The 26,733-nt window shown below is 32.0% G+C and overlaps 2 protein-coding genes across 2 annotated transcripts; one reads left to right on the top strand and one right to left on the bottom strand.

Moving 5' to 3' along the window:
* The first annotated feature begins 7,441 nt into the window (after positions 1-7,441).
* Positions 7,442-9,501, top strand: LOC107481303 (RING-H2 finger protein ATL47). Its single transcript, XM_016101562.3, has 2 exons — positions 7,442-7,579; positions 7,713-9,501. The coding sequence occupies exon 2, from the start codon at positions 7,983-7,985 to the stop codon at positions 8,955-8,957; it is 975 nt and encodes a 324-aa protein (XP_015957048.1). The 5' UTR covers positions 7,442-7,579; positions 7,713-7,982; the 3' UTR covers positions 8,958-9,501.
* A 4,424-nt stretch (positions 9,502-13,925) lies between these two features.
* On the bottom strand, positions 13,926-26,345 carry LOC107481304 (AP-1 complex subunit gamma-2). The gene is made up of 18 exons (XM_016101563.3): positions 26,028-26,345; positions 24,663-24,965; positions 24,401-24,542; positions 22,185-22,358; positions 21,666-21,845; positions 19,754-19,908; positions 18,954-19,044; positions 18,694-18,857; positions 18,263-18,317; positions 17,489-17,611; positions 17,302-17,397; positions 17,000-17,127; positions 16,604-16,708; positions 16,249-16,502; positions 15,631-15,897; positions 15,369-15,544; positions 14,658-14,762; positions 13,926-14,547 (listed from the first exon to the last, which is right to left on the bottom strand). Exons 1-18 carry the CDS (start codon positions 26,069-26,071, stop codon positions 14,452-14,454), a joined length of 2,658 nt encoding a protein of 885 aa, XP_015957049.1. The 5' UTR covers positions 26,072-26,345; the 3' UTR covers positions 13,926-14,451.
* Positions 26,346-26,733: the final 388 nt, after the last annotated feature.

Here is a 26,733-nt window from a genome sequence, read left to right as displayed (position 1 = left end):
CGCGAATTTATTTATTTTAATATATAAGTGACATTTTATAAGAATAATAACTATTAGTTATCAATCCTTTAATTTTCATAAAAAAAATAAAAAATAAAAGCTATATTAGTTGCCAACTTTTGAAGAACTTAAAATAGGCTAATCTATCGCGAACTTTATCCAATTTTGACAGCCAACACATTATGGAATTTAATTTAATTTAATTAATCATTATGGACTATTTGAAGCCAACCGTTTAGGATATGATAATCTATCCCCATTAATCAAAACTCGTCAAAACCTTTCCCAACTTCTTGCAGTGGACAACGGCTTGAAGATTTCATCAAGGAAAAGTATAAAAAATTTTGAGGTTGAAAAAATAAATATAATATATAATCATTTTTTTTATTAAAGATAAGAGACTCGAACTCACAACTTTTTAATTAAGTATGGAGAGATTATGCTATTTAAACTATAATTTATTGTCAATATGTATAATCTTTTAGATTGATATAAAAGTTAAAATTTGATTTTTTCAAAATATAAAGCAACATATGAAACGTATTTGACGGTTCTTATTAGTTTTGATTTTGTTTATATTTTATTTATTGAATTTAAATAAAGTTTATTTTTTATTGACATTTATAATTTACAATTAATGGAGAATAATAAAATTTAAAAATAATAAATGCCAAGAAGTTGTTAAATTGAAGAGTAAAAACTAAAAACTGTGCAATATAGCTGATGATTTGTTCATTTTCTAGAGGGAGTGACAACAAATCTGTTTATTGCCTATTTCGAAGACACAACATGCAAAATAGACCTACTTGTGAAATTCGCTAAAAATACACAAAAAATATAAATAATATACTCTTTACACAAAATAGAAATTAATAATTTTTTTTAAATAAAAAAGCTATCATATTCAGTTATATATATATTTGAATTACTTGTATTATAAACATAAAATTTCACAGCTAGCAAGTATACAATTAAATGTATTAATATATTCTTGTACTACTCTTTCATTAATAAGAGCCGTTTTTATTTTTTTAATACATTAAAAAATTAGTGTATTTAGACAAAAAAAAACTTATATAGATACATTAATTTTTTAAGATTTAGCTAATATGTGTTAAGATTATTATTTTTAAAAGGTTTTAAATATTTTATTTTCATAGATGCACAATAATTATATTAAAAATCAGCCTTTGCACAATTTTTATAATAATTTTTTTTATTAATAACTTCAATATGCCCTTAACTAAACCCAATTTTTTTTATGAACTTAGAAAGTAAAATCCACACTTATGTTAAAACTTAAAATGGAGGGAGTCTTAAATTTGAAATTGATAAGGGGAAAATATTAATTCCCGTTGCACTTGCACCTCATGAGATGATTGGTTATTACATCACCCCACAGGAAACCAAGTCATGTGAATCCGCACGTGGCAAGCCGAAGATCGCGCGTCCAGCGATAGTGAATTTTTACCCGTACGATGAGATGACTTGCATAAGGGAGCACGAGGGATGGCGAAGCAGCGAATCAAAATCCCGGTTAGATGGAGCGAGCAACTGTCGGGATTCGAGGATTACTAGGACACGCGTACCCAACAGAAGCCGTCCATAAATGAGCGTGCATGCAGAGCTGTCAGACACGTGCGTGGGCCGCTCCGGGCCAAACACGGGCTTGGCCCACCTCTCCGTTAAACGACAAACACTAACCAAGCGTGCAAACCCATTTTAAATTTCACTCCACCCTGACCAAAAATCTAATTCACTCCACATTTTCTTCTTTGTTCTTTATTTTGAGAAACAAATTAAAACAAAAAATTGATATAAGAGTAATTAAACTTTTATACTTTCATTTTATAAGAAAAATCAATTTACAGAAAAAGTTTACATATTTATTCAATTGTGTATACTACATAAATAAAAGAAAAGCAAAGTGGGTGTTTTCGGCTCGGCTTGATAGATTTCTCGGCTCACATGGCCCGTTTGTATAGCTATCAAGTTGCCATCCCATTTCTTTTTCTCTTTTTTTTTTTCTTCATTCATTTATAGCCCTCTCTCCTTGCTCACTCCATTAACATTCTCATTCTCCATCATCCACAATTTTCTTCTTCCTCTTCTTCTTCTTCTTCTACCTTCTTTTATTTTTAATTTGTGTGAATATTATTAGTACCTTGTTGTATGTTACTAGTAGTTGATAGATATGGGTAGTAATTACAAAGATTTGGCAAAGGTGAAGTGGAGAAGGAGAAGAAAGAGGCAGCAGGAGGCAGTGGGGAGGAAGATGAAGAAATTACAACGCCTGATTCCGGGCGGAGCGGGGCTGAAGGCCGACCGCCTTTTCCTTAAGACGGCGGAGCACATCACGCACTTGAGGTTTCAAGTTAATGTATTGCAGGCTCTTTCTAAGATATTCAACGCTTGATCATCACTGCTTCCATCTTCTTAATTATGTGACTAATTGTTACATAATTAATATATGCTATTATCATTATTATTACATAGTGGCTTTGTAAACTCATCTCAAATTCATTTAAGTTTAAGTAAGCTCTCTTCTACTCTCATCTCTTTTAGCTAGGGACCACTTTTTTTTTTTTCATATTGGAGAGGCTTTTAAGCCTAGCTTTGTGTTATTCATGGCACGGAAAGAGAAAATAATATGTAGAGCGTATAATTTTAATATTATATATAAATAATTATATTAAGCAATTTTTACCATTAAAAACATATATTTTCCTTGACTTTTTTTTATCACCCATGCATTTAGTTCAATTTTGTAGTATTGTGCTTTAATTTTGTTGGTTGTCGTAAGTTATTCTCAATCCGACAGGTTAATAACTAATTTGTTATGGATTTAAATTTTACTTCAGAATATGTTGTGTGCTGACTAATAAATTATTGCATGTATAAAATAGAATTTAAATTTGGAGAATGCTAAATAAACAATAACTATCTTGAATAACATGAATAACCACCAATCAAATAAAAATATACCATACTCTAATTTAATACTACTAATTAAATTTAAAATTAAATTATTTTTTTAATCTTTTAAATTTTTGATACTTATTTAAATGGACGAGTAAATTTACTACGCTACCAACTTAAATTGATAAGATTCAATTATTACAACAGCATTAATAGTACGCGTATATGAATAATAGGCATATATACTATCATTCCTGTTTGATTTTCTCTTAACTATTTAAATTTGAATTTTAGAAGTTTATTATTATTAGGTTTAAAAAGGAATACTTATATTATAATTGGTTAATTATCATCATTACTATTTAGTGTGGTCACCCGAGGCTAGTCAATTTTGCTTTTCGTTATTCCAATAGATTTTGCAGTTCGTTAATTACCCAGAAAGAAAAATGTCTAATTCAGTCAAGAACGACAATAAGCTAAGCAATTTTGTTTTTCTGCTTTAATAGTTTAATACTATTTGAATATGTCATGAAATCATCTCGAAAATTAAGTTTATAGAAAAAAAAATATAAATGATTATATCTTTAATATTGTTTAAATTTTTTTTTAAAAAATCTGTTTGATTTTTGCATAAGTCTTTATTTTTATTTTTATTTGTCTTATACTAATCTTTTGATATTATATTATAAAATTATTTATTTCAAAAATTTAAACTAATAATAAGAGATAATATTTCTAATAAAATAAAAACATTCCATCGATGTGTTGACCAGTTGCAAGAGAAAGGAACCAAATTGGTGATTTTGGAAGTAAAGGAAGAAGAAGTGAACGAGCTTCAGACATTTAAAATTTTCTTTTGTTTATGAGTTTTGAATAAGGAAGGTAAGGGATTTGGAGAATTTAATATATATTTTCATAATTTTATTCTTTATTAGGATATTAAAGATAAAAATATGAATGGTAATAGAATAATTTATTAAAAATAAAAATATAATTTAAATTAAAATCTTATAGAAAAATCCTCAATTTGGAGATCTTGAAAAGTCGTCAGGTTAAACTAATTATCGTTTTTCGAATATTTAAACTCATAAATAATATTTAGCTCTGCAAAATCTCTCCCTCCTTCAAAATCAATTAAATTCGTGAGCATATCCTAATGATAATTAATTAATTAATATGGAGTAACATACCAAATTTATTCTCAAAATATTTTATAATTTTAATCGGATAGTTTAATTTTTAATAAATTTTAATCTTCACATCAATTTTAATATTTTATTTTATTAAACATATTAATTCTCACATCAAAATTTAATAAGATGTTAGATAAATTAATTTTTATTGTTTATTTAATAAAAATAAATCAGTTCTTAAAAATTTTCAAAATTTTAAAAATCAATCTCTTTATATAAATGGATAATTTGACATATGAAACAAATATTTAAGATCTAATTTAATAATTAAAATTTGTTAAGAATTAATTGGCGAAAAATTTATGAGGATGATTTGGGTATTATATATTGTGACTTGAACCAAGTTACCTATATTACCTAAAAAACAAAAGTCTCCCAAAAAAGCAACATGCCAATGAGCGAGTCATGATGATGATTACTAATAATTATTGTAATTAGTAGTTAGTACTTTAATTTCCTTTGCGTGTTACAATCAACAAGTCATTCAGTGTTTTGACTTTTATGATGTTTAGTACGAAGTACATGACCATTGCCGATCTATGAAGATATGATGAACAACGGTTGCATGTGTATATACTTGTAAACATTAATTAATGTGAGATACATATTTAATTTCCACAGCCACATAACCAATTTCCTCTACTCATAAATTGAAAGACCAAATTGCACATAGAGTACAACAAAATCAGAATATTCTAATTTACTCTCTCTCTTTAACTTGGATATATAGATTTTTATGTTTTATTTATCTACGGCATATTAATTAATAATTAAGTGTCAAGAGCTACTTACTGGTCAGTAAGAACAACCAATAGTGCAACCTTTTCAGGTTCACAATAATTAGTGAATAGGCTTCGATACTAAAATTGATGAACTTGCACTGATTAATGATTTTATAACGTTGTTGTAGTCATGTTTCACCGTTTAAAGAATATATATACAATAAGGGGACTTGTTCCTTAATGGTAGTAAATTCGAAACAGCACACCATAGGCTTAGACTTATGTATATAATATTATATAATATAAGATAGAGTGAATATCCCACCAAACTCCTGACAATTACTTCGAAAAGATAACGAGATTTTATAAAACAAAAACACTCAATTCGGCTTTTGATTTTTTTTTTGGGACTGATTAGTCCCTGTGTAAAAAAAACAACATTAACTTTTTATGACACAGGGATTAATTAGTCCTATAAAAATAAAGGTCAGGAGCAGGATTAATTATTTTTTTTGTTAAGAACCTCGTTATATTTCGAAATAATTGCCAGGGCCGTTTAGGGTTTTTTTCCTATAAGATATCTTTTTATTAATTTGTAAAGTATATTTAATTTTAATTTTAATTTTATTTTAATTTTAGTATGTGTTTTATATAATAATTAATATTGTGAAATTTATAAAATGACACTGGCAATAATCTCGCTCAAGCATCACAATTCATAATATCATCTCTTCCTAGAGAAATTAGCATATGTATAATAAATTAAAAAGATAAGTATAATTATTCACTCAATAAAACAAAATAAAATTCATGCAAATATAGAAAAAGTAAAAAAAAAAAAAAAAACCATAGAAACCTCTAATGAGTCTCTAATAAATTTGTGACATGAAGTCATAAACTCAGTGGCAAGAGAAGAGAGGAAGATGTTAGAGCCAGAATTGCCATGTTCTAATAATATTACAAGACCACATGCAACTGCAATGTCAGACAACTGAACGTGGACTCCATGGCCTACCATTCATTAATAATTTTTCTTTTTTCTTTTTTTTTTCTCTTTTAATACTATGAAATTAGTTTTAACATCTTTGGGTGGGAGACATCTTCGTTTGAAATCTTTAATCCATTTTGAGACCGCTCCAACTCAACTTTCTTTCTACTCTTTTTTCCACGATCTTCTTTTGAGTTTATTAAATTAATTGTTATGCACAATATTATTGTCTATGTTTCTAATCAAATAATGCTCAAGGTTATATGCTTTTAAGCTATAAATTATTGAATCAAATATTTTTACTAATATAATTCATGTTTCTTAAACAGCAAAGAAAAAAAAAACTGATTTTACACTTAATCAATAATGATAGTTAAAATGCGTAGAGACCACATTCTAATCAATGACAGATTGAGTGTGTAAAACTAATACATCTGTTTAGAAATATAAATAAGTGAATATTTTAATGATGATATCTTTTAATAAAAATTACATGGTAAATTGTTAAATAATTCAGTTAAATATGTCAATTTATATAACGATTTACAATATAATTTTTATGTGAAGATATTATCATTAAATTATTCAGCATACAAAAAAGAATTAAAATTTTTTCTTTTTTTTAGTTAATATATTCATTATGCAAGTTTTTATTTTCTTTTTTGAATATACTTGTATGTTGCAAGACATACATGATGACTATTAAAGTAACACTTTTTTTATTTACTACCAAAAAAAAAGCAATGTTTTTTTTGGTGACTACTAAGTAACGCTTTGCCTGACATGATTTAACAAGGTGTTTATACATATCTGATCTGAAATTATAAATATTGATATGATTTGTAAGGTTATCGGATCAGATTGGATCTGATTCGCACACTAATGAGATCGGATTGCAAATTTTAAAAAAGTATCTGCATATCCACGTATTCGTAAAAATAAATAAATAAATAAATATTTTTTATGTCTTATTTCAACTAATAATTATCATATATGTTATATTATTTTATTTTATTATTTAAGAAAAGTATGTTTAATAATATTTTAAGAATAAACATATATAAAAAATAAAAAAAATTATTAATATTTTTTAATAATAAACTTTTTAAAATACTTTTATATTTTGCATATATATCCGATATCTGATCCAACCTACAAATGTGTGGATTAGATCTAAATAAAAGATTACAAATATTGGATCCAATCCAATAAATTTAGTCTGATCGAATTGGATTTTGGTCATATTTGCATTCACCATTGCTCTTCAAGGTTTAAAAGGTTTGGCATTCTGATATATGACTACCCTTTGTTTTTTGTATATATGACTACTATAGTATATGGGTGTTTCATTTTTCTCGGCCCTAAAAGTGTGATACATAGGCTTTTCCAGTTTAGAATTTGGGCTTCTTAGTCAAAACAAATCCAATAACAGATTTTGTGTTTTGGGTTGAAGCTTAACATGTGATGTTGACTAACTACAACATTGGGCCCATTTACTGTTATGACTCAAATAGTGTCTTACACAATTAACCAAAAAAAAAATGATGTAAAATAAAGGCCTAGGAGGCTAGGACCCTAAGCCCTAGAGTAGGGACAGCATGGATCATAGAAGTAGCTCTCCTTTCTCTTCTTTTGCTATTGATTTGATTATTCTCCGAGACAGGGAGAGAGTCAGAGGCAAGTGTCTTAGAGTCCCGAGTCAGTGAGTGTCGAGTCCTCAGGTAGCTGAGAAATGATGATCATTTCCTGCAATTAAGGTAGGTCAACTACAACCTTAACCAATTTCTTCAGCATATACTTCCCTTCAATGTGACTTCCCCAGACATCATAACCCTTTTGTTTTTCCACCAAAGTTTGGAACTTTAATTTTTATTTTTTTGTTTCTTCCAGCAAGTGCAAGGATTTTATGTGCATGTTCATTGTTTGTCAAAATGTCTGAGTTGGGTTGAACACCTAAATAAGCAAGATTCCAACTTCATATCAAGCTGTACACATAGTTGCAATATCCAAATACTGAGAGTCACAAGCCACGTATTCTAGAATGTACTGGGTTAACTTCCAAATCTGTCATAGTAGTGATGCTATCGAGATCCCCAAAATCCTACCTTTACCTTCTTCCTCTTCTTGTTCTTGTTCTTCCCCTTACAAGAAACAATTAGAATGAACCCTGCAGTGATTTTCATCATAGTGATCTTAGCTATTGTGTTCTTGATCTCTGGTATCATTCAATTGGTTGTTAGATTCCTCATGAGGCAAAGGTCCTCTTCTTCATCAATTATACAATCAAATAGGTTCCCTGACATGTCTGAACCTGATGCATACCAGAGACAGTTACAGCAACTCTTCCATCTCCATGATTCAGGCTTGGATCAGGCCTTCATAGATGCTCTCCCAGTTTTCTACTACAGAGAGATCATAGGTTTGAAGGAACCATTTGATTGCGCAGTTTGCTTATGTCAATTCTCAGAACAAGACATGCTGAGATTGCTTCCACTTTGTAACCATGCTTTTCACATTGACTGCATAGACACATGGCTCATGTCTAATTCAACTTGTCCCCTTTGTAGAGGGAGCCTCTATGATCCAGGGTTTGCATTTGACAACCCAGTTTATGAATTTGAGGGTCCAATAAGGGAAGATGGGGTTTCAGGGAGTGGTGTTGGTGTTGGTGAGGCTGGTTCTGCCAATAACAAACATGGAGAAAGTCACATAATGAGTGGGAAAAGGGTGTTTTCTGTTAGGCTTGGGAAATTCAGGAGCTCAAATAATGGTGAAGGTGTGGTCATGGGAAGAGGTGAAGGAGAGAGTAGTAGTAGCACAAGTAATTTTGATGTGAGGAGGTGCTTCTCAATGGGGTCTTTTCAGTATGTGGTTGCTGATTCAGATTTGCAAGTGGCTTTATGCCCTGACACCAGTGGCAGTATGAGAAAATTGAAAGGAAGATTAGCTCCACAATATGGAAATTCTACTTCCATTGATGGGGATATTGAGGGGGAAAAAATCAACATTGCTAGAAAAGGTGAGAGCTTTTCTGTTTCAAAGATTTGGCTATGGTCTAGGAAGGATAAGGTATCAAATTCCTCACCAGAAACTCATTTGGGTAATTCTCATGTCACCGCAACTTTGCATGGATGAACAGAGGGATCAAGGTACATGAAACTGCTCAGATTTAGACATATTTTCAATGAGTTCACTCTCAGGATCTTTCATACTTTGATTATACTTTTTTACTGATAATACTTGTAAATTATGCTACAAACATCAATTGAGAATCTATGTCCTTTGGGTGAGAGTTCAGAGTTAATTTCTAGTTTTTGTTAGGAAAAGCATACTTTTTATTTATTAATAATATTATTTTTTTATTTGTTTTTTTTTTTACAAAATCCTATTTCTGGATTAGAAGTAGCCATCTGTTTTGTTCCGGAATTTCCAGAAAAGCTATACTTGGTTGCTTGAATGAAGAAAAAAAAAGAAAAGCTTTGCTTGTTGTGGTCTTATGAGGAAAATGAAGAGACAGATCAATGTAGTGATTAGCAAAAAACACAATGACAAGAGATGATTTCAACAGTATTTTAGAATGTGGTCCCTTGGTGCCATGTGATGTTTTTGTTTCAGTGACAGAAGTGTAAGAAAGAAAGAAACTAAAGTGTAAGTGTCAAACTAGGAGTTGCTTTTTGGATGCTTTGGTTTTCTGCGGAGGCATGCTTTTATTTTAAACTTGTTTGGGTTAAAAAGAAGTGAAAGAAAACAAGCAAAGCGTTCTTCCATTCCTTTTCTATGTGCTGGTTAACATTTTGATCATTATTAAGATGAAAAGATGGATGGAAAGTGAGTCAAGGAGTTTTTTCTTTATGTTCTACCAATCTAATTATTACACTTCTCTTTTTCAAGTTTTGGAATAGCCTCTCCCTTCATATTATGATGAAAGATTGTTTAATTTTATTAGTTGTTTTTTTAGTGTTAAATCTAAGAAGGTAGTAGTTGAAAAACAAGGAAAAATAGTTAACTTTCACACAAATTATTTAAAAGACGGTACACATAGTAGCATATAATTGAGAGGTAAGAAAATTGATATATACAAATATTGAACGATCCATGAAAAATTTTATACTCATAATTTATGAAACTCTGGGAAACACAGTATTTCTAATCTACATAGTACGAAATTCGTTTTTCCTTTTTAAATTCTAGTGAAAAAAAATTTATATCATCCATGGATTTTTTATCTTCAATCAAGTTCCTTAATGAGAATCAAATTCTAACCCATTTCCTCAATCAATGAAGATAAAATGTAAAACTTACCGATATCACTTCCCAGTTCCCATACTATATATTATTTAACCCTATACTCTGGTAGAACAAGAAGGCCAAGAATTGGTCAACTCCTTTAGGCTTAGAAACTAAGGCAAACATATAAAAGCCAACAAGGGTCCCCACGATGCTAGGCCTTGTAAGGAGTAAGGACACCATTATTTTCCGATAATTCGACACCTCTTCAAGTTGGTCACCGACACAAGATAATATATAAGCACAGGGTGAACCAAAAACCAAGAAAATTAATGTGTTATTATATAATACGTAGACTTATTAAAAGCTTACTTTACTAAATGAGTGGTTGGTTTGGTTAAATCGTATTCCCATTAAGTAATGATACCAACTATGGACGACAGAGACTCCAAATTTGGTTTTTCTTCCTAATTAAGAGTGATCGGAACTTTGCAATATTATAAGCTAATGACTCAAATCCAATGCTTTGATGACTAATGTTTTGCACGGTTTGATGCGAGTCTAATGTGGGGACGACAGTTAAACATTAAGTTGTATACTTGTATCGTGTTATGTGTTTTGTTGGACAAATGCAAGTGAGTTATTAGCTTGACCTTTTGATTTAATTACACTACCATCCAACTATTATATTATGTAATAATTAGGGTTTTTACCCTAATAACATTACGAGAATATAAATTTTTTAAAATTATATTAATTTTATTTTAAAAATATAGATTATAACACAAAAAATTTATAAAATTAAATTACTTTTACAAAAAAATTATACGTAAGAGACAAAAGTTTTCTTCAGATAAAAAGATTATATTTTTGTGGATAAAAAAGTTAAACAATAAATTTTTTAGGTATTATTTTTATGTGAAAGAGTTTAATTTTTTATTAATAATTAATTTTAACATTCATTATCCAAAACATGAAAGAATTTAATGTGTATACTTTTATATTTGATTAGGTGTTAAGTTTGTTGCACAAATAGAAATAATTAATTTTTATACTTGTTATTTAAAATAATATTTTTCTCTATATGTATATAAAAATATAATTAGATATTAGTATAAAAAAATTATATTGATAGTTATAAAATTAACTCAAAATCAATTTTTTTAAATAATTGAATCTTGATTCTAATTATTAAGTATAATATTAGTGTTTTCTTTAAACTGTATATAATAAATATTTGTAGAAAGGAAAATGAAAATATAGTTAAAAAGATAAGTACTCTTTTAACTCTCTCCAAATGGAATCTATTCCAAACATATATACCATGGTTCCTTACGACAGGGTACAAATATCTAAATTTAATATTTTTAGATACTTTTTCAGACCTATTGTCGATATTAAGTAGCAGCCAAAAATTTGTATCCATTTTTCATGATATTATGCATGGATCAGATATATCATGGCGAATTCTTCAGATTCCATTGTGGAAGACACAATGGAATCTGATAAGTGAGATTTCGAGTACCTATCCAGAAGTTTTCGCAACTCAATCATGTATGATGGAATCATCAAAGATTTGACCTTTTCGAACTCTGTCTGTAACTTTCTGTAGGCTCGAGAAACAAAGAGAAGATGTGTACGAACGAGATATCCAGCAACAAGAAGAAGGAAAAGGATTGAATAGAGGAACTCCCGAACATTTAGCGATCTCAGATGTGTCGATATCAATGGTGACTCATTATTGCAGTAAAAATTTAAAATTAATAAAAAATAAAAAATATATATATAATAATAATTTTTTATATAAATGAAAAAAAAAGAGAAAGATGACGAAGAAGTAGAGAAGAAATTTGTTAATTTTGAAGGAAAAGATTTTATTTTAATTATAATAAAAATATCTCATGATATATTTTAGTTTGTCAAATTAATAATAAAAAATATAAATTATAAGTTATATATAGAGTGGGGAGGATATAGAAAAATAGTGAAGGGGAGAGAGATAGATAAGAAGATGAAAAAATGGAATTTATTAATTTTGGGAAAAAATATTTTATCTTAATTTTAATGAGGGGATGTTATGTGACACATTTTAATTATTAAAATTAATAATATAATATAGCTATATTTTAATTTAATTTTAATTGTAATTAAAAATATCATGTTGCTCATTTTGATTATCAAATTTATAATTAGTCATTAGTAACGATATATAAGAGAGATAGAGAAAGAGGGGAAGAGAACTCTTTAAATTTGGAGAAAAAAAATTTGATTTCAATTGTAATGAGAGAATGACATATGATATATTTTGATTGTAAAATTAGTAAAATATAATAGATATAAGATGGAAACTCAGGTGTAGTCGATTTCACGTGAAATTGATAATTGAGAGCGGTTAGATGATTTGAGTGATTTAACTAAATTTTCATTTAACAACTCTCGCAGCTATTAACTTCACGTACTCTCGCAGCTATTAACTTCACGTGAAGTCGACTGCTAATGAGTTTTCACCTAGATATAATAGATTATGATAACATTTTTCATTTTGTCGAGTAGTCCAATACAACGCGTAATGAAGTATAAAGAAGTTACAAGTTAGACGTGCAAGGTGGTCTAAAATCTATGACAGCCAAATCTCAAAAAGTAGCATTGTCTTTGTGTTGAGGTAACTCTGTGTATCAAAATTAATTTGAAAGTTTGAACAATTCAAAACTCCAGCTAGTAATTTGTTAAGTTTCCTTGTGTATTTCTTTTCAAATGCTATTCCTATCATCTGAGTCCATACTTTTTAGTTAAACAAATTGCATTATTATTTCACACTAACTATAAAGTAAGGGCTATACAAATACTATATACTAATGAAACATAAATGTTAGTTGCCTTTTATTATTAAATGTTGAGTAATGGTTGCCGCTATGATCATTATTAGTAAACGATGATATGTTAAAATCCATTTCATAATGCCATTAAAAAAAAATCCATTTCATAAAAAAATGTTACGTACAATGCCTACTAGTCTAAAGATGATCTAGGATTCTAGGTGAACATAGATTTATAATATATGCAGTTATCATGTTTCAGAGTTTAAACCCTAACGATAATGAAAGTTCTTGCCTGGCTGCAAAATGTTAAATTCTTTGAATTTAAGTCTTACATATATAAAATAATATTTGGATATTATGTGAATTTAAATCATGTTGTAAGGATTTGAATTAGAAAATTTTAAAATAAACATAAAATAAAATCTTAATAAATACTCTAAAAGCAAACTTTTTAAAATATTATAAATAAAAATTTAAATATAAACATAAACTTTTAAATTTTAATATATTAAAAGGGCTAAAAATTTTTATTTTAACTCTTTTAATCAATATTTTCAGAGTGCTTTATAGTTAGATCTTACACAGAAATTCATAATATTGTAATGTGATGCTCCTATACACTAGACTCGTCATTAACATCGGATCTATAAACCATAAATGAATTAATTTAACGATCTCAAAACAACTGGCACTCTGGCAGTCTAGACTTTTGAATGGAATTTATAGCACCATGTGACGAAGTGTTGTTAATTACCAATGCAAATAGACTGGAATTCAGATTAAGTGGCAAAGACAGGAAAATAATAAAATATAACCTTTTGATTTGGGTTCCTTGTTTCCAAATTATGTCGACAAATTGGAGAAATTAGTCCGATTATGTTCAGATACCCCGAAAAGGCTGTTAATTTATTAACAGTAGGAATAGTGAATACCATCCTATCAACAGTTAAATAATTACACACTTCCCTTTTAAAGGTTAATTTTCTCGTGCAGCGGCACAGAAATGTAAATGTTCCTTCAGCTATCTCCTTGAACTTTTAGCATAGAGAATAAGAAATACGTTAATTTTGGGATTACATTTCATTAATGATACTGGGAGGAAAAGATGTTACATAAAACAATCGAATATAAGAATTTGTATAAAGTCCCTACGATTTATCAAATTGCATTCAACACTACAACTGCAAAACGGCAGACTGACGCGACTACCTTCAGCTTCAGGGGTAAGAAATTGCAAGCAACACAAGTTCTCAATGTGAGACAATTCTGTGTTCCTCATAGGTAAAACTGTGATTGACATCATCGTACAAGAATATTTTGGACTAATTTACATAAAGAACCTACCCTAGTTAAGAATTGCAGCTTGTGAAGCCACCAAACAAATAAAACAAACCTACCTCAAATTTGAGCCGGAAAGCGGACCCAGTTGTATGAACCATACCGCCCTCTCATTTTGAGGCATGAAAGTGAAACACGAAAAGTGCATTCCTGACTGACTATTAAGTGCGGAAAACGAAAAGGGCTTATTATTAATTTATGCCTTTTATGGTATCACCCACAATGGCCACTTACCATTTTGGCGCTCATAAATCACGAGGAAAATTACTGATTTGTCCCTCCTCCAGTTTCTCCTTGCCATTTATCTTGTATGTTATCCTTATGCGCATTACAAGAGATTTCTGAAAATCAAATGTTACTAGACATTAATTCTTCTCTAAGAACCACTTAAATGCATAAATCAAAGTAGGAACATGGTTATGCACAAAAACAACTGACAAATAAAATCTACCTTTCCATTTTGGCTATTGGTAACTCGAAAATTTTGAGTGATTGAACCATTTCCGTTGGCAGGGAGAGTACTGCCGCTAGCTGGATCTAATTGCAGCTGCAGAAACTGAAAATCAAAATACCAATATTATTAGAAGAAAACAGGTATAACCACTCATCAGCTTCAAAATGTCAATATCTAATTCAAACTCAAGTGTGGAGACAACATAACGAAATAGACTAGTATAAATATATTTGTTCATTGAATTGAGGACACCTATATTGCTAGAACTATTCACCTGAGAGAAATAAATCCCCCAATTGTGATTTCTTTATCATGATAAGTTTTTTTATAGTTATAGGTCAAACAAAGGAAGGAGAAGATATTTTCCACGTTAACTAGAAAGCATGGAGAGCGCTAGTCTCAGAGCAACAGTAAGGTTTCTGCTGAGTGACCAAAAGGTCCCATATTCAAATTCTGGAAATAGCCTCACCCCTAACTTTGCAAAGGTAAAAATTCTGAAGATTTACCCTCCGAAAACCTCTATGGGTGGGGATTCTTGCACTAGGTTGCGCTTTTGATAAGAAAGCAGGAAACCTCAAGTAAATCAAATAATAAAACACGACATAGTGAAAAATGTAGACAAATTATATCCAAACTCTAAAAAACACTTTAATGATGATGATTTTCGCAGGCGATGTAGAAAGCTAAACAGCACACTGACTGCCATACCTTTGGAACTGCTGCCTGAAAAATAAAATCTGTGTATTCATCAGAGGACAAATTTATGAAGGTAGCTTGGATATTCGTTGTTTGTGAGTTTCCTGGCTGTTTTGAGAAATTGAATGTCAACTGCAAGGAGCTGCTCTCGAATGCAGTTATAGATGGATAAACTGTCCCATTGTTTTCTGTTCAATACAATATAGGGGAAATGAATTAGTATTTGCACTGAATTGTAAATTAAAATAATTTCCTAACTGTTAACTGAGTTTACCACTTTTCGGTGGGGTGGATGCAAAACCATCCAACAAATCCATCATTGGAGCAGCTCCAGTGATTGAAGTTGTTCTTGAAGATAGTGAGAGTGATGAGAGATCATCTAATGGTGAAACGGATGCTTTTTCACTTTTACTGGCAGATAAAATGTCCATGGCAGAAGAATTGCTTTGTGCAGAAGGTGATTCAACAGGTCCAGACACTGATCCAACAGACAAGAGATCCAAAAGAGCATCTGTGCCACTTTTTGAAGTTTGGTTAGCACCTAAAAATGCAAGAAAATGTCAGACTGATATGAACATAAATGATTTTGCAAGTTTATTCATTAAAAGATAAAAAAGGAAAAAAAGGCACTGCAGAGGATTGTGCAATGCAACTATCTCTGATCTTTAATTCCAATGCTCACCTCATAAATTACATCTAACAGCAGTATAACCAAACCCAATAAGCAGAGTAATATTTGTAATATTTCCACAAATGATAGAAGAACCCTAAATCCTTTCTATAAAAACTCTGAAATCTTGTAATGGTCTAGCCATAAACCATGTTTCTGAAAAATAAATATGTATCTTTGTTATGGAGTGAACAAAGATGGAAAATCTTAGAGAACACTGACCCGATTGTGCTGCCGGTGACAGATCGACACCAAGAAGGTCCTGAAGAAAATCCCCACCAGAAGAGCTTGGTGTGGGAGCATCATTTGAATTTAGATCTAGCAGATCTACAAGAGAGTCTGCAGGTTTGGCTACCCCGTTTGGAAGACTCACAGAAGATCCTGCCGAAATGGAACCTGCATCAGGCAGAGACCCAGCCTGGCGACCAATGAAAGTTGCCTCATCCAAAACTGGCATCCTTTCTACAAGCATAGACCTACATGATGACATTTCCCATAATTTGATTTCTTTTACTAGAGTACTATAAATTCAAGCCCTTGATACAATGTCATTAAACAAAAAATACTTAAACCTCACCTAATATTTTGATGTCTGGCAATAATTGAATTGAATTCTATAGATCTTTGCTGCAACTCTAGCACAAAGTTCCCTTTGTACTTAACAATTATTTCCCTGATCCTCCTATACAAGGAACAAAAACAGAATAGAACTTACATGTCAAATATGCAAATACAAGAGTATATATGTAAAACAAATGAAGATACATGGATGAAAAACAGTCATATGACTTATCAAGAATATCAAATCACATGCATAGGGGAGGGAGTAAACATGCAGAAAGTGTTTAAACTATTGAGCTTGCTCTTATACTAGAATCATTATATTCCTCTGAAGCAGGGACAGGAAAGAAAAAAAATCCATTTTAAAACAAAATGTAACAGATATTTACAAACGGGAAAAAACAAATCATACTCTGAACAAGAAGGGAATCGTGAAGAGAGCTTTAATAGGGCAACCAAAGCCATTGCTTTTGTGGTAAAATCCAATGCATGGCATTGTATAGTAATCTCTATAAGATCCACAGCATCTGACTCAGTCACCTGCATGCATGAAATACATGAAGAATAAAACACTATATTTAGAAACTAAGAGCAAATAAAGGATCATGGTGTGAAGTATTCGTTTTGTAGTATATCTATCTGAGAAAATGTCCTCATCATTTTCTCAGAACTTTACTTATTTAGAAACTTCCGAAGGAGGAAAATATTACTTACTGTTATTCGATCTTCAAGGTCAAGCATTCCAACATTATTTATTAACAAGTCACCATACTCTCCAATGCACCATATTGCAACACGAGTGAAGGCTTCCTGATAAAAAATAGAAGTCAATGTTATAACATTATGGCTGCGACGAAAAATCAACAATAAGCATATATTTTGTCTGAGAAGAATAGAGCACCTGTTCATTTGACTTTTGAAATGCCTTGTATAATGCTCTTACTGCATATCCATGAAGCTCTGAAGCATTGCTTATAACAACAATTAGGGCACGCCACACTTCATCCTTTACAAAACTTCCAGCCTACTAACAAATCATAAAGTCAATATTTGGACTTGCTTTATAGTAGAAAAGGGACTCACAAAACAACCAAATTTGATTATCAACAATTTGTGACTGATATAAAGAAATAGTGGAGTGGGTCCTAGTGCAAATATAAAGTGACAAATAGACTAAATAAAACATACACAGTAGTTTACTTCAACCCAAACAAGTAATCATAAGTTTGGTTTTGGTCCTCCTTTCTTCCCACTCCAAAAATGTTTAAAATGTTTGGTTTCGTCGCTTCCAGCTATTTAGTTGTGATAAGTTAAATGGTAACATGTCTCATCTGCCATGTCAATATTTAACTTGTTATGTCAACATTTAATGGAAGAGACAAGCCAATATAGGACCCAAAATAAAGTAGAGATCAACATAAAATCAAGATTTACTGAAATAAAAAACTTATTTAAATCAAATAAAAAGTTGTCAGCGTGTGTGGGATAATTTTAACAGGGTGTCATAGGAGTCATTTTTCCTGGGATGTAGAATGCCAAATGTAGAGATGAGAAACAAGTGACTACCACACACCACACACATTACTGATATGATCAAACACTGAAAAATGAGCACAGATTTCATTATCTCAGAATTTTTTTTTCATTACAAAGATCTTGTTTCTTAGAAGTATACCTCCAACAAAACCTTGATCATCTGATCAATATACCAGATTTTCTCCGGTGAAAACCTGAGGCACAAATAGGTAAATGCTAATTAATTAACAAAACACATTTAGATATAATGGCAAAGTTTTGAAAGGAAAAACCTCCAGTTGCCAGTTCTAAACTAATAAAGGGGAGTGGAGATGATGGCAATATGAAATGAACTAAATGGAATCTGTTTAATCAAACAAATGCATTGGTAAACAAAGGCCAGAAAAATCTACCAAGACATTATTAATTAATGTGAGAGAAAAAGAAAACAAATTGCACCATGAATTCAAATATGAAAATGCAAGCCTAGCTTCTTATTTCAACCCTAATACACATGAAAGTGAATGCAAATGTTAAAAGTAAACTATGTACGCAAAAAATGGAATGCCATTGATAATCTGTATGACTCACTTTGAAACTATTGAGCAAATTTTAGCAGTAAGGTCCCCCTTGAAATCCTGATCGCAGGTTTCCAGATAAGATACTAGCTCTGTCGTTAGGGGCTTCACATTACTTTCATTCACCAGAACATAAACAAGTTCAAGGGCTCTTTTCCGAATTGAAGCATCAGCATCCTGGACCAAAAAGTTAAGTCAACAACCTCTCAAAGTCATAAAACAAGGCTTAGACTTGTAACTGAATAAGAAAAAAGGTTGAGGGCAACATAATACCTTCACACATTCCAGAATTGTTGCACGATACCTAAGCACTGCCTGAGGATCAGCAGTTACAGCTTTCATCAGCATGTTTAATGCCACATATCTGAAGTGATAAGTTAGAAGAGTTCAATTGACTAAAACAGTGAGTATCATGGCAATCACAATACAGAAATTACAAACACATACAATAAAAAAGAAAGAGGGGAAAGAGAGGGGGGAGGGGGCTTAAAACATCTGGAAAATATTTCTAGGAAAATTCTTCCAACCTAACAATTCACCAGGAAGTGGTGTACTGTTTTCCTAAAATTTTTCTAAGCTAACATGCATCCAACCTATTATCATATCATGGATTGTCTATGATAAGCATGCCATACAGGCTTAAAGAGAGATGATCCAGAAGAAAAGCTCCAGGAACACAGAGTAAAACAGTGTTTCCAAATAATTCAATGTTGTCTTGGCTCCAAATTATAAGTCCTTTTTACTGTAATAGCAAGACCACTGGAAGTGTATATCCGTATATATAGCAACCTATGCATCGCCTATTTAAAAATTTGCCTTGCATGTTTTTCCCTCAAGAAAAAAGGGACCAATGCACCTGCAACAAGTAAGCTTAGAAAAAGTTTGGTATTCATTGCTCTCTTCATTCTGATTCCTTCTTTCTTAGTGATTTGGCAGTTATAGATAACCTTTCTTAGTAAAAAAATTTGTTGCTTCAATTTACTCGGCGAACTCTCAAAAGTACTTTTGTGGTTATAACCTTTATACAACATTTCCTATAGGTATCAAGAAAAAGCAATGTCCAGAAAAAATACCTGATATTGTTGTCACGGTTTGACAAGAATTTTCCTAGGATACCGATGGCAAGCACACGCAAGCCACCATTACCTTCAATGCTCATTATTGTTTGAACGCACTCATATAAAATGGCATTCGCAGCAACTTTATTTGACTCGGTCTTCGTACCCACCTAAAAGAAATAACAAGTTAAGGAACACATCAAGCATAAGTTTCAAGAAAAGATGGTCACTGAAAATGTGACACCATAAAACTGTGTCAATATATGGGGCGAGGGTCAGCTACATTAATGGGATAACACCGTCGCCTATTGAAAATCATGTCGATTTGTCATATCATTGAAATTTGGGGAATAATTTTGAACCATTAGTGTAAGACAATTTTCTCAGAGGATTAAACTTTTCAGTATCTTGGTTCTACTAGTACCATCCAAAATGATGGAGAGATAGAGAGAGATCTAAACCATAGGATTCAAGCTATGTGGCTAAAATAGAGGAGTGTTTTGAGCTTTATCTACAAAAAGAAAATTAGCCTAAAGCTTAAAGGTATATTTTACTGCATATCTATGGGATTGAATGTCAGGCAGTGAAAAGATATCAGGAACGTAAGCTTAATGTTGCAGACATGAGGCTGTTTAGATGGATGACTAGTCACACCAGACTAAATAGGATTTGGAACATTACATTGGAGAGAATTTGGGTAGCATCAAATATTGAGAAGATTACTAGAATTTTGTCCTCAGTGGTATGGATATGTTCTAAATAGGCTTTGAGAGTCTTGAGAGAGTGGATTGAATGGAAGGTAGGCATAAAGCTAGAAGTAGACCTAAGAAAAACATCATGTTATTTGATACATGTAGCCAACCCCACCTATCACACAGTGCTTAAGTTACTGTTGTTTTCAGTGTGAAGTAGTTTAACATTGTCATCTAACATTCACTTGTATTTTGAAGGTTTTAAAAGTTGCGGGTAATCGAATCAAACATAGTTGTTGATGTATGCAGCAATACATGATTGAATATCTCAGTAAAGCTTTTTTAGACTAACAATACATACAAAATAAATTAGGAACTGAATCTTTCTTAGTGGTTTCAGTTATATGTCTCCTTGGCCTCCCTCTAACTCCAGCTATTCAACTACCCTCTAACTAATCTAATCTCCATACTATGGCTTATACAGGTCTTCTCCAATCTCCAAAGACAACCATCCAAGGCTTATCATTTGCACGATAAGTGCTACCCTAATTATCTTACAATATAATATTACTTATCCTATTTTGTCCAATCTTACCCAATGTGTCCACGCACCTAAAACAATTCACATGCCTATAACACTGAGCTTTAAATACGTAGCTAAAGTTCGTAACCCTATTTACCTATGCTTTGGACTTGAGAAACAATAATCAGAAGTATAGATCTTACTAGTATCACCCATACACACCTGCACCCAAAATCATTTTGCTTTGACATCTAAATCACAATAGTCCAGGTTGGAGCTGAATACTTGTGTTTTTAAGGTGCTCAGTTTCCCCTAAGAACACATTTGGTACATTTTACATTGCAAAACCTAATAGTATATTAGTATAAAATATGATAGTATAAAATTTATACTTTGATTATTGACGTGTGAATGTGTGATGACAGCAGTAGTGAAGTAGTTTTGCAGGAGTTCCTACTTTCAGATATGTATAAATAAAGACACTAAGCAGCCCTGTTGCAATTCTTGAATTTTGTCTTTTACCTTCCTGCCCTAAGTTGTACTGTCCCCTTTTTCAATTAACAAAAAGTTTCCTTCAAATTAAATATCTCAATCCTTAATTCCTTATTAAGATACCATCAGCAGTTTGTGTTGGCATGCAAGGTAAAATGATATTCATTGGGAAAAAATGTCCACAATACCAAACACTGACAATTGACAATGCACAACAGACCTGGGCAAGTATGTCATTCATAGAGTCACTAGCATCGGCATCACCTTCACCCAGCAATCGCAACAACTTGAGCAATCTGATATGAAGAAACGGGTCTGTGATGCCAGAAACATCATACTCTGGTGAATAAGAACTGTTCGCTAGATCCTTAAGAGTTCTCACCAAACCCTCTGTGCATTTCTACAATAATTGTTCAGACAATTTTTTGTTACAACAGCTGACCAAAGGCATAGCTCAAGTGGCAGACGAGTTAGCAATCAAACACCCTAAAGCAAAATATACCATCATAAAGTGCATACACAACAAGATTAACATGTGGTGCCATGCATGGCAAATTGCAAGTGAGTAATTTTGGAACTCAAGTCAGCAAACATCATAATAATAGCTCATATACAAACCAAAAAGATGAAAGCATTTCAGCCAAAAAATAAAAAAATTCCCAGGTTCAAGAAAAAAAGAGGAGAAAAATGGTTAAAGTGTTACTGGACGTTTTTCGCAGTAAAGAAAGACTGAAAGCACCTTTCGAATATGTTCAAGAGCTTCTCTGCTAACTTTACACAAATCTGCACAAAGCTGAACTGCAGTGATCAAAACTCCATGATGCTTCTCCTTAAGCAAGGCAGTAGCAGGCTTGACAAAGTTTTCCGCCAAGTCTGGAACTTTCTTTATGATTCGTATAGAGCACAATGCTGCCTAGATAAAGGTCAGTATAGTCAATTTATCAGAACAAACAATGATAACTCAAGCAGTTGTTTCATGAGCAATTCACCATCAAATCACAAGGTCACAATTATTTGGGAACTATCAAAAACTAATATTTCATTACAACAGCTGAGAGATAGGTATTTCTTATTTGTTTCTCTTAAACAACTTCTCTTATGGTTTTTTTCTGGTCTTCATCAACCCCTTTTAATCGAAATATCTTTCATTTTATCCACTTTTCTCACTAGCGCCTCAGTTTGCCTTCTTCCCGCACAACCAAGTATGTGTCTGCTTTGGAATGGAAATGGAGAAACACAAATGCTCTCATGCACTTACAGCAAGAAAATCCTTATGATAAAAGTGCATTCACATTCCTTAAAATCTAAAACAGACACACTGCAAAGCAACTTAATTGAATTTTTGTCATTCTATCAGTAGGTTCTGCTCCAAAAATTACTTTTGCAATGTCAAAAATATTATTAAAGTGTATAAAGGGATCTATTTATGATGTTTATTAATTTGGAAAAAGCATACGATAGGGTACCAAGGGAGGTCTTATGGAAGGTTTTGGAAAGGAAGAGAGTCAGGATCACATATATTCGTGCAATTAAAGACATGTATGATGGGGACTACAACTAGTGTGAAGACTCAATGTGTTGTGATAGAAGAATTTCTTATTAGTATAAGATTACACCAGGGATCATTCTTAAGTTCATACATTTTCACATTAATCTTGGAAATACTTACAGAGCATATCCGAGAGTCTGTGCCATAGTGCATGTTTTTTGCCGATGATATTGTCCTTATGGGAGAGTCAAAAGAAGACCTAAATAAGAAGTTTGATTTATGGAGAAAAGCTCTAAAAGTGTATAGTCTGCGCATAAGCCGTAGTAAGACGGAATATGTGGAATGTAAGTTTGGCCGCCAAAGGAAAAACCCTAATACAGAGGTGAAGATTGGAGAGAATATCCTACGAAAAGTTAAAAGTTTTAAATATCTTGGGTGCATCATACAGAATAATGGAGAAATTGAACAGATGTAAATCATATGATCCAATCAGGTTGGTCAAAATAGCAGACTGTGTTTGGTTTTATACGTGACAAAAAAATACCTTTAAAACTTAAGGGTAAATTTTATCGCACTGCTATCAGACCGGCTATGCTTTATGGTACAGAGTGTTGGGCGGCAAAAGGGGAGCACAAACATAAGTTAAGTGTGGCAGAGATGAAGATGTTGAGATGGATGAGTAGTCATACGCGATTAGATAGAATAAAGAGCGAAGATATAAGAGAGAGAGTTGGAGTACCACCTATTGTGAAAAAGATGGTAGAATCGCATCTCACGTGATTCGGACATGTGAAAAAAAGACCAACAGAGTACCCAGTCGCGAGGGTGGATGAGATGAAAGATGGACAATGGGTGAAAGACAAAGGAAGACCTAAGAAGATCATCCATGAGGTGGTCAAACGAAATCTACATGTAAACGGTATCTCTATAGACATGATACATGATAAAGCTTAATAGCGTCGTTTGATCCATGTAGCCGACCCCAACTAGTAGGACAAGGCTTTGTTGTTGTTGTTTGTTTGTTGTAAGACACTTATATGATTATATCAATGCCAGTGTACGTCTTCACATTATTTTCCTACTGGAAATGAATAGATGCAAGTGTTTTCTTGTAACATTTCAAGTTTAATGCATTTAGCAAATGGAGGAGTGTAACTTTTTCTGTTGTGCAAGAACCAGACGAATTTCTTACATAACCCTTTTCCAACAGAAGCCTAGCCAATTCGCTATTATTAGTGCCAGATTCATGTAACAAAAATCTTTAGAATGACGAAGTAAGCACCATTACAAGAAATTGAGAAACAGGAAGAAGTAACAAGTCATAATCTTGCAGAATAATAGTAAAGAAGCTCCAAAACTAATAACTTTAAATTAGGAGTAAGTTACTGTAACTACATAGTTGAGTTTAATGTTCCTCAAGTGATAAGATTCTGATAAAAGCGTATGAAATATAATGGAAAAGTCACCTTCTTCCGAATATTTGGATCTCGAAATTGCAGCAGTCTCTCAACCTCAGGTGCAAGATCACGAGCCATTTCTGCTGAGCATATGTTTCCTAAAGCACAAAGAGCAAGTCCTACTATATACTGATTCATGTGATTAAGATCTCTGTAATTCAGTTAAGGTTGCTGATTGCTATAACCAGTGATTGATTTTGTTACCTACCATATTTGTGAACTCAAATGTAAAAACTGAGAACAAATGAAACATTGTCTTGAAAATGGATACTGTTTCAAAGAATTGGTGACCAACATTAGCACTTCTTGTCTTTCATCAAGGAGCAGCATAAGGCCAAGGTAACCTATTCTCTTCTCTGGAAATCCGGGAGATGCTATACACTTCAGGCACTCCATTTGACCAAAATGCGTAGGGTAGCCAAGCATGTGGATGAACATAAGCTTAGCCAGATTGCGATGCCTATAGTCTGGATCGTTTTCATTGATTGAAGTACGAATGGCAGCACATTCTTTTCTAATGGCAGCACGCTCTTCTGCTGCAGTTTTGCAAGCACGTATGGCCCGAATCATGTCCCTGAAATCAAAGTTATGAACAATTTAGTTTAAGGATACTGATAATAACTAAACTAAAATGTTAAAAGTTAAAACTATGTATTAAACATTTATCATTGCTAGAAAAATTGGCAATCTTTTAACTGCACTGATTTTGCACATAAGAAGTGCTTAAAATACACATACACAGACCAACAAGCAGAATACCACGAGCGCGAGCTAGTCAAACACTAAAGCACAAAAAACTGAGAAAGGACAGCCTATAGATCATCACTTTTCAACAAAGATAGCATATAGGATGAAGGTCTCATCTTCTTCCCCCTCCCAAAACAAAAGAAAAAATGACCAAATTCTTGGGACAACTGAAACAGGCCTCATATTCAAATTATTCTTAACCACTTGTATTCTATTATATAAAATTCAGCATGAGAATATTACAGTGTGTCCTTGACAACCAGTTTGAATCCATGTGGTTGGTACAGTACTTAATAAGAAAAGAATGGCATCTAGTAAGTGATGTTCTAATATAATCCTGAAACCTCATGCTCAGTTTCTCACACTGTCCAATCTCTCAACATCTTGAAACTAGATGTGTGTAAGTAGCTAAAGGAAAACATTTAAACTTTATCCTCAAGATACTGAGAAGAGGCACTGTCACTTGTCAGCACATTTTTTCCATGATGTGATAAAACCTAAGAAGGTAAAAGTTATAGGTTAAAAGGCACAATGACAGTATGTTAATAAGGCTAACAAGCACCAAATACACTCAACTACGCGCATAAACCAGATTAGTACCAAAACTTAAAAATTAAACTACAGTGCGCAAGAAAACAAAGAACCTCACCATAATAACTAACACACCATTCCTACAGCAACTTTAGAAATAATTCTGAAGGATCTAGCAATTAGCAATGTCTGAATGGAAGAAACAAAACACAAAACAAGAATTGTGCCAGAGTAATCACTAGTCAGCTAGCTTAATCCTTTACTAGCTGGCATTGGCGCTAAAATCCTCAAACAAAATAGTAATAATAATAATTACGAAACTTTGAGGTTCTTGTGATCTAAGTAAGCAATGGCTCACCTGAGACGCGTGCCTGAAGAGAACGGATTTAAGATCGGATCCATGGCGAAAAAGCTCAATTGGATCTAACTGAATGAAATGCAAGATAACCGGGTCGATGACCCGAATTCGGAAACAGAGATCCAAATCGGTCGCCGGCGACAGAGAAAGAGGAACGAAGAAGATTTGGATCTGAGTCGCGTCTTGCTTTGGCGCTGGCGCGTGAAAGAAAGAGTCTCTAATTTCTTTTCTTTTTTAATTTTTATTATTGCGTTTGTTTTCTTTGATTTAATTTAATTTCGTTGTTCTTGTGTTCTGATTTCTGAAACTATGCTACTAATTGAAACTCGCGAGTTGAAACGCACAAACTTCGCAAAGCGAATGTTTGTTTTGGCTCTGGGTCTTTCCTTTTTTTTTTTTTTAAGTAATTACCCAAATCAATTTCAAGAATTTTAAAAATGGCATTTTAGTTTCTAAGAAAAATTAATATATAAATTAATTCCCAAAATTTTATTCCGACAGACAAATCAGTCTTCAGTTTATTTTTCAGCAAAGTAATTACCCTCAAGAATTTTAAAACAGACATTTTAATTCCTAAAAAAAATTAATAGACAGATCAATCCCCAACTATTCTAACAATTCTTTGTCCAAAAAAATAAAATAAAATTATTATTATTATTATTATTATTATTATTATTATTATTATTATTATTATTATTATTATATT

The sequence above is a fragment of the Arachis duranensis genome, chromosome 3 (assembly GCF_000817695.3).
Source record: "Arachis duranensis cultivar V14167 chromosome 3, aradu.V14167.gnm2.J7QH, whole genome shotgun sequence".
In the NCBI taxonomy this organism is placed as follows: domain Eukaryota; kingdom Viridiplantae; phylum Streptophyta; class Magnoliopsida; order Fabales; family Fabaceae; genus Arachis; species Arachis duranensis.
The sequence above is the reverse complement of the archived record's forward strand: the minus strand, read 5'-3'. Positions and strand labels throughout refer to the sequence as shown.

Bases quoted from the DNA above. Each gene is read 5' to 3' on its own strand.
- LOC107481303 (XM_016101562.3), top strand. From the start codon at position 7,983: ATGAACCCTGCAGTGATTTTCATCATAGTGATCTTAGCTATTGTGTTC.
- LOC107481304 (XM_016101563.3), bottom strand. From the start codon at position 26,071: ATGGATCCGATCTTAAATCCGTTCTCTTCAGGCACGCGTCTCAG. The intron at 17,612-18,262 runs GTATACTTCTAA...ATTTGTTAGTAG, and splicing joins TGATCAAGGTTTTGTTGGAG to GCTGGAAGTTTTGTAAAGGA. The intron at 16,709-16,999 runs GTATGATTTGTT...TTCCTTGTATAG, and splicing joins CGATTCCCTTCTTGTTCAGA to GAGGATCAGGGAAATAATTG.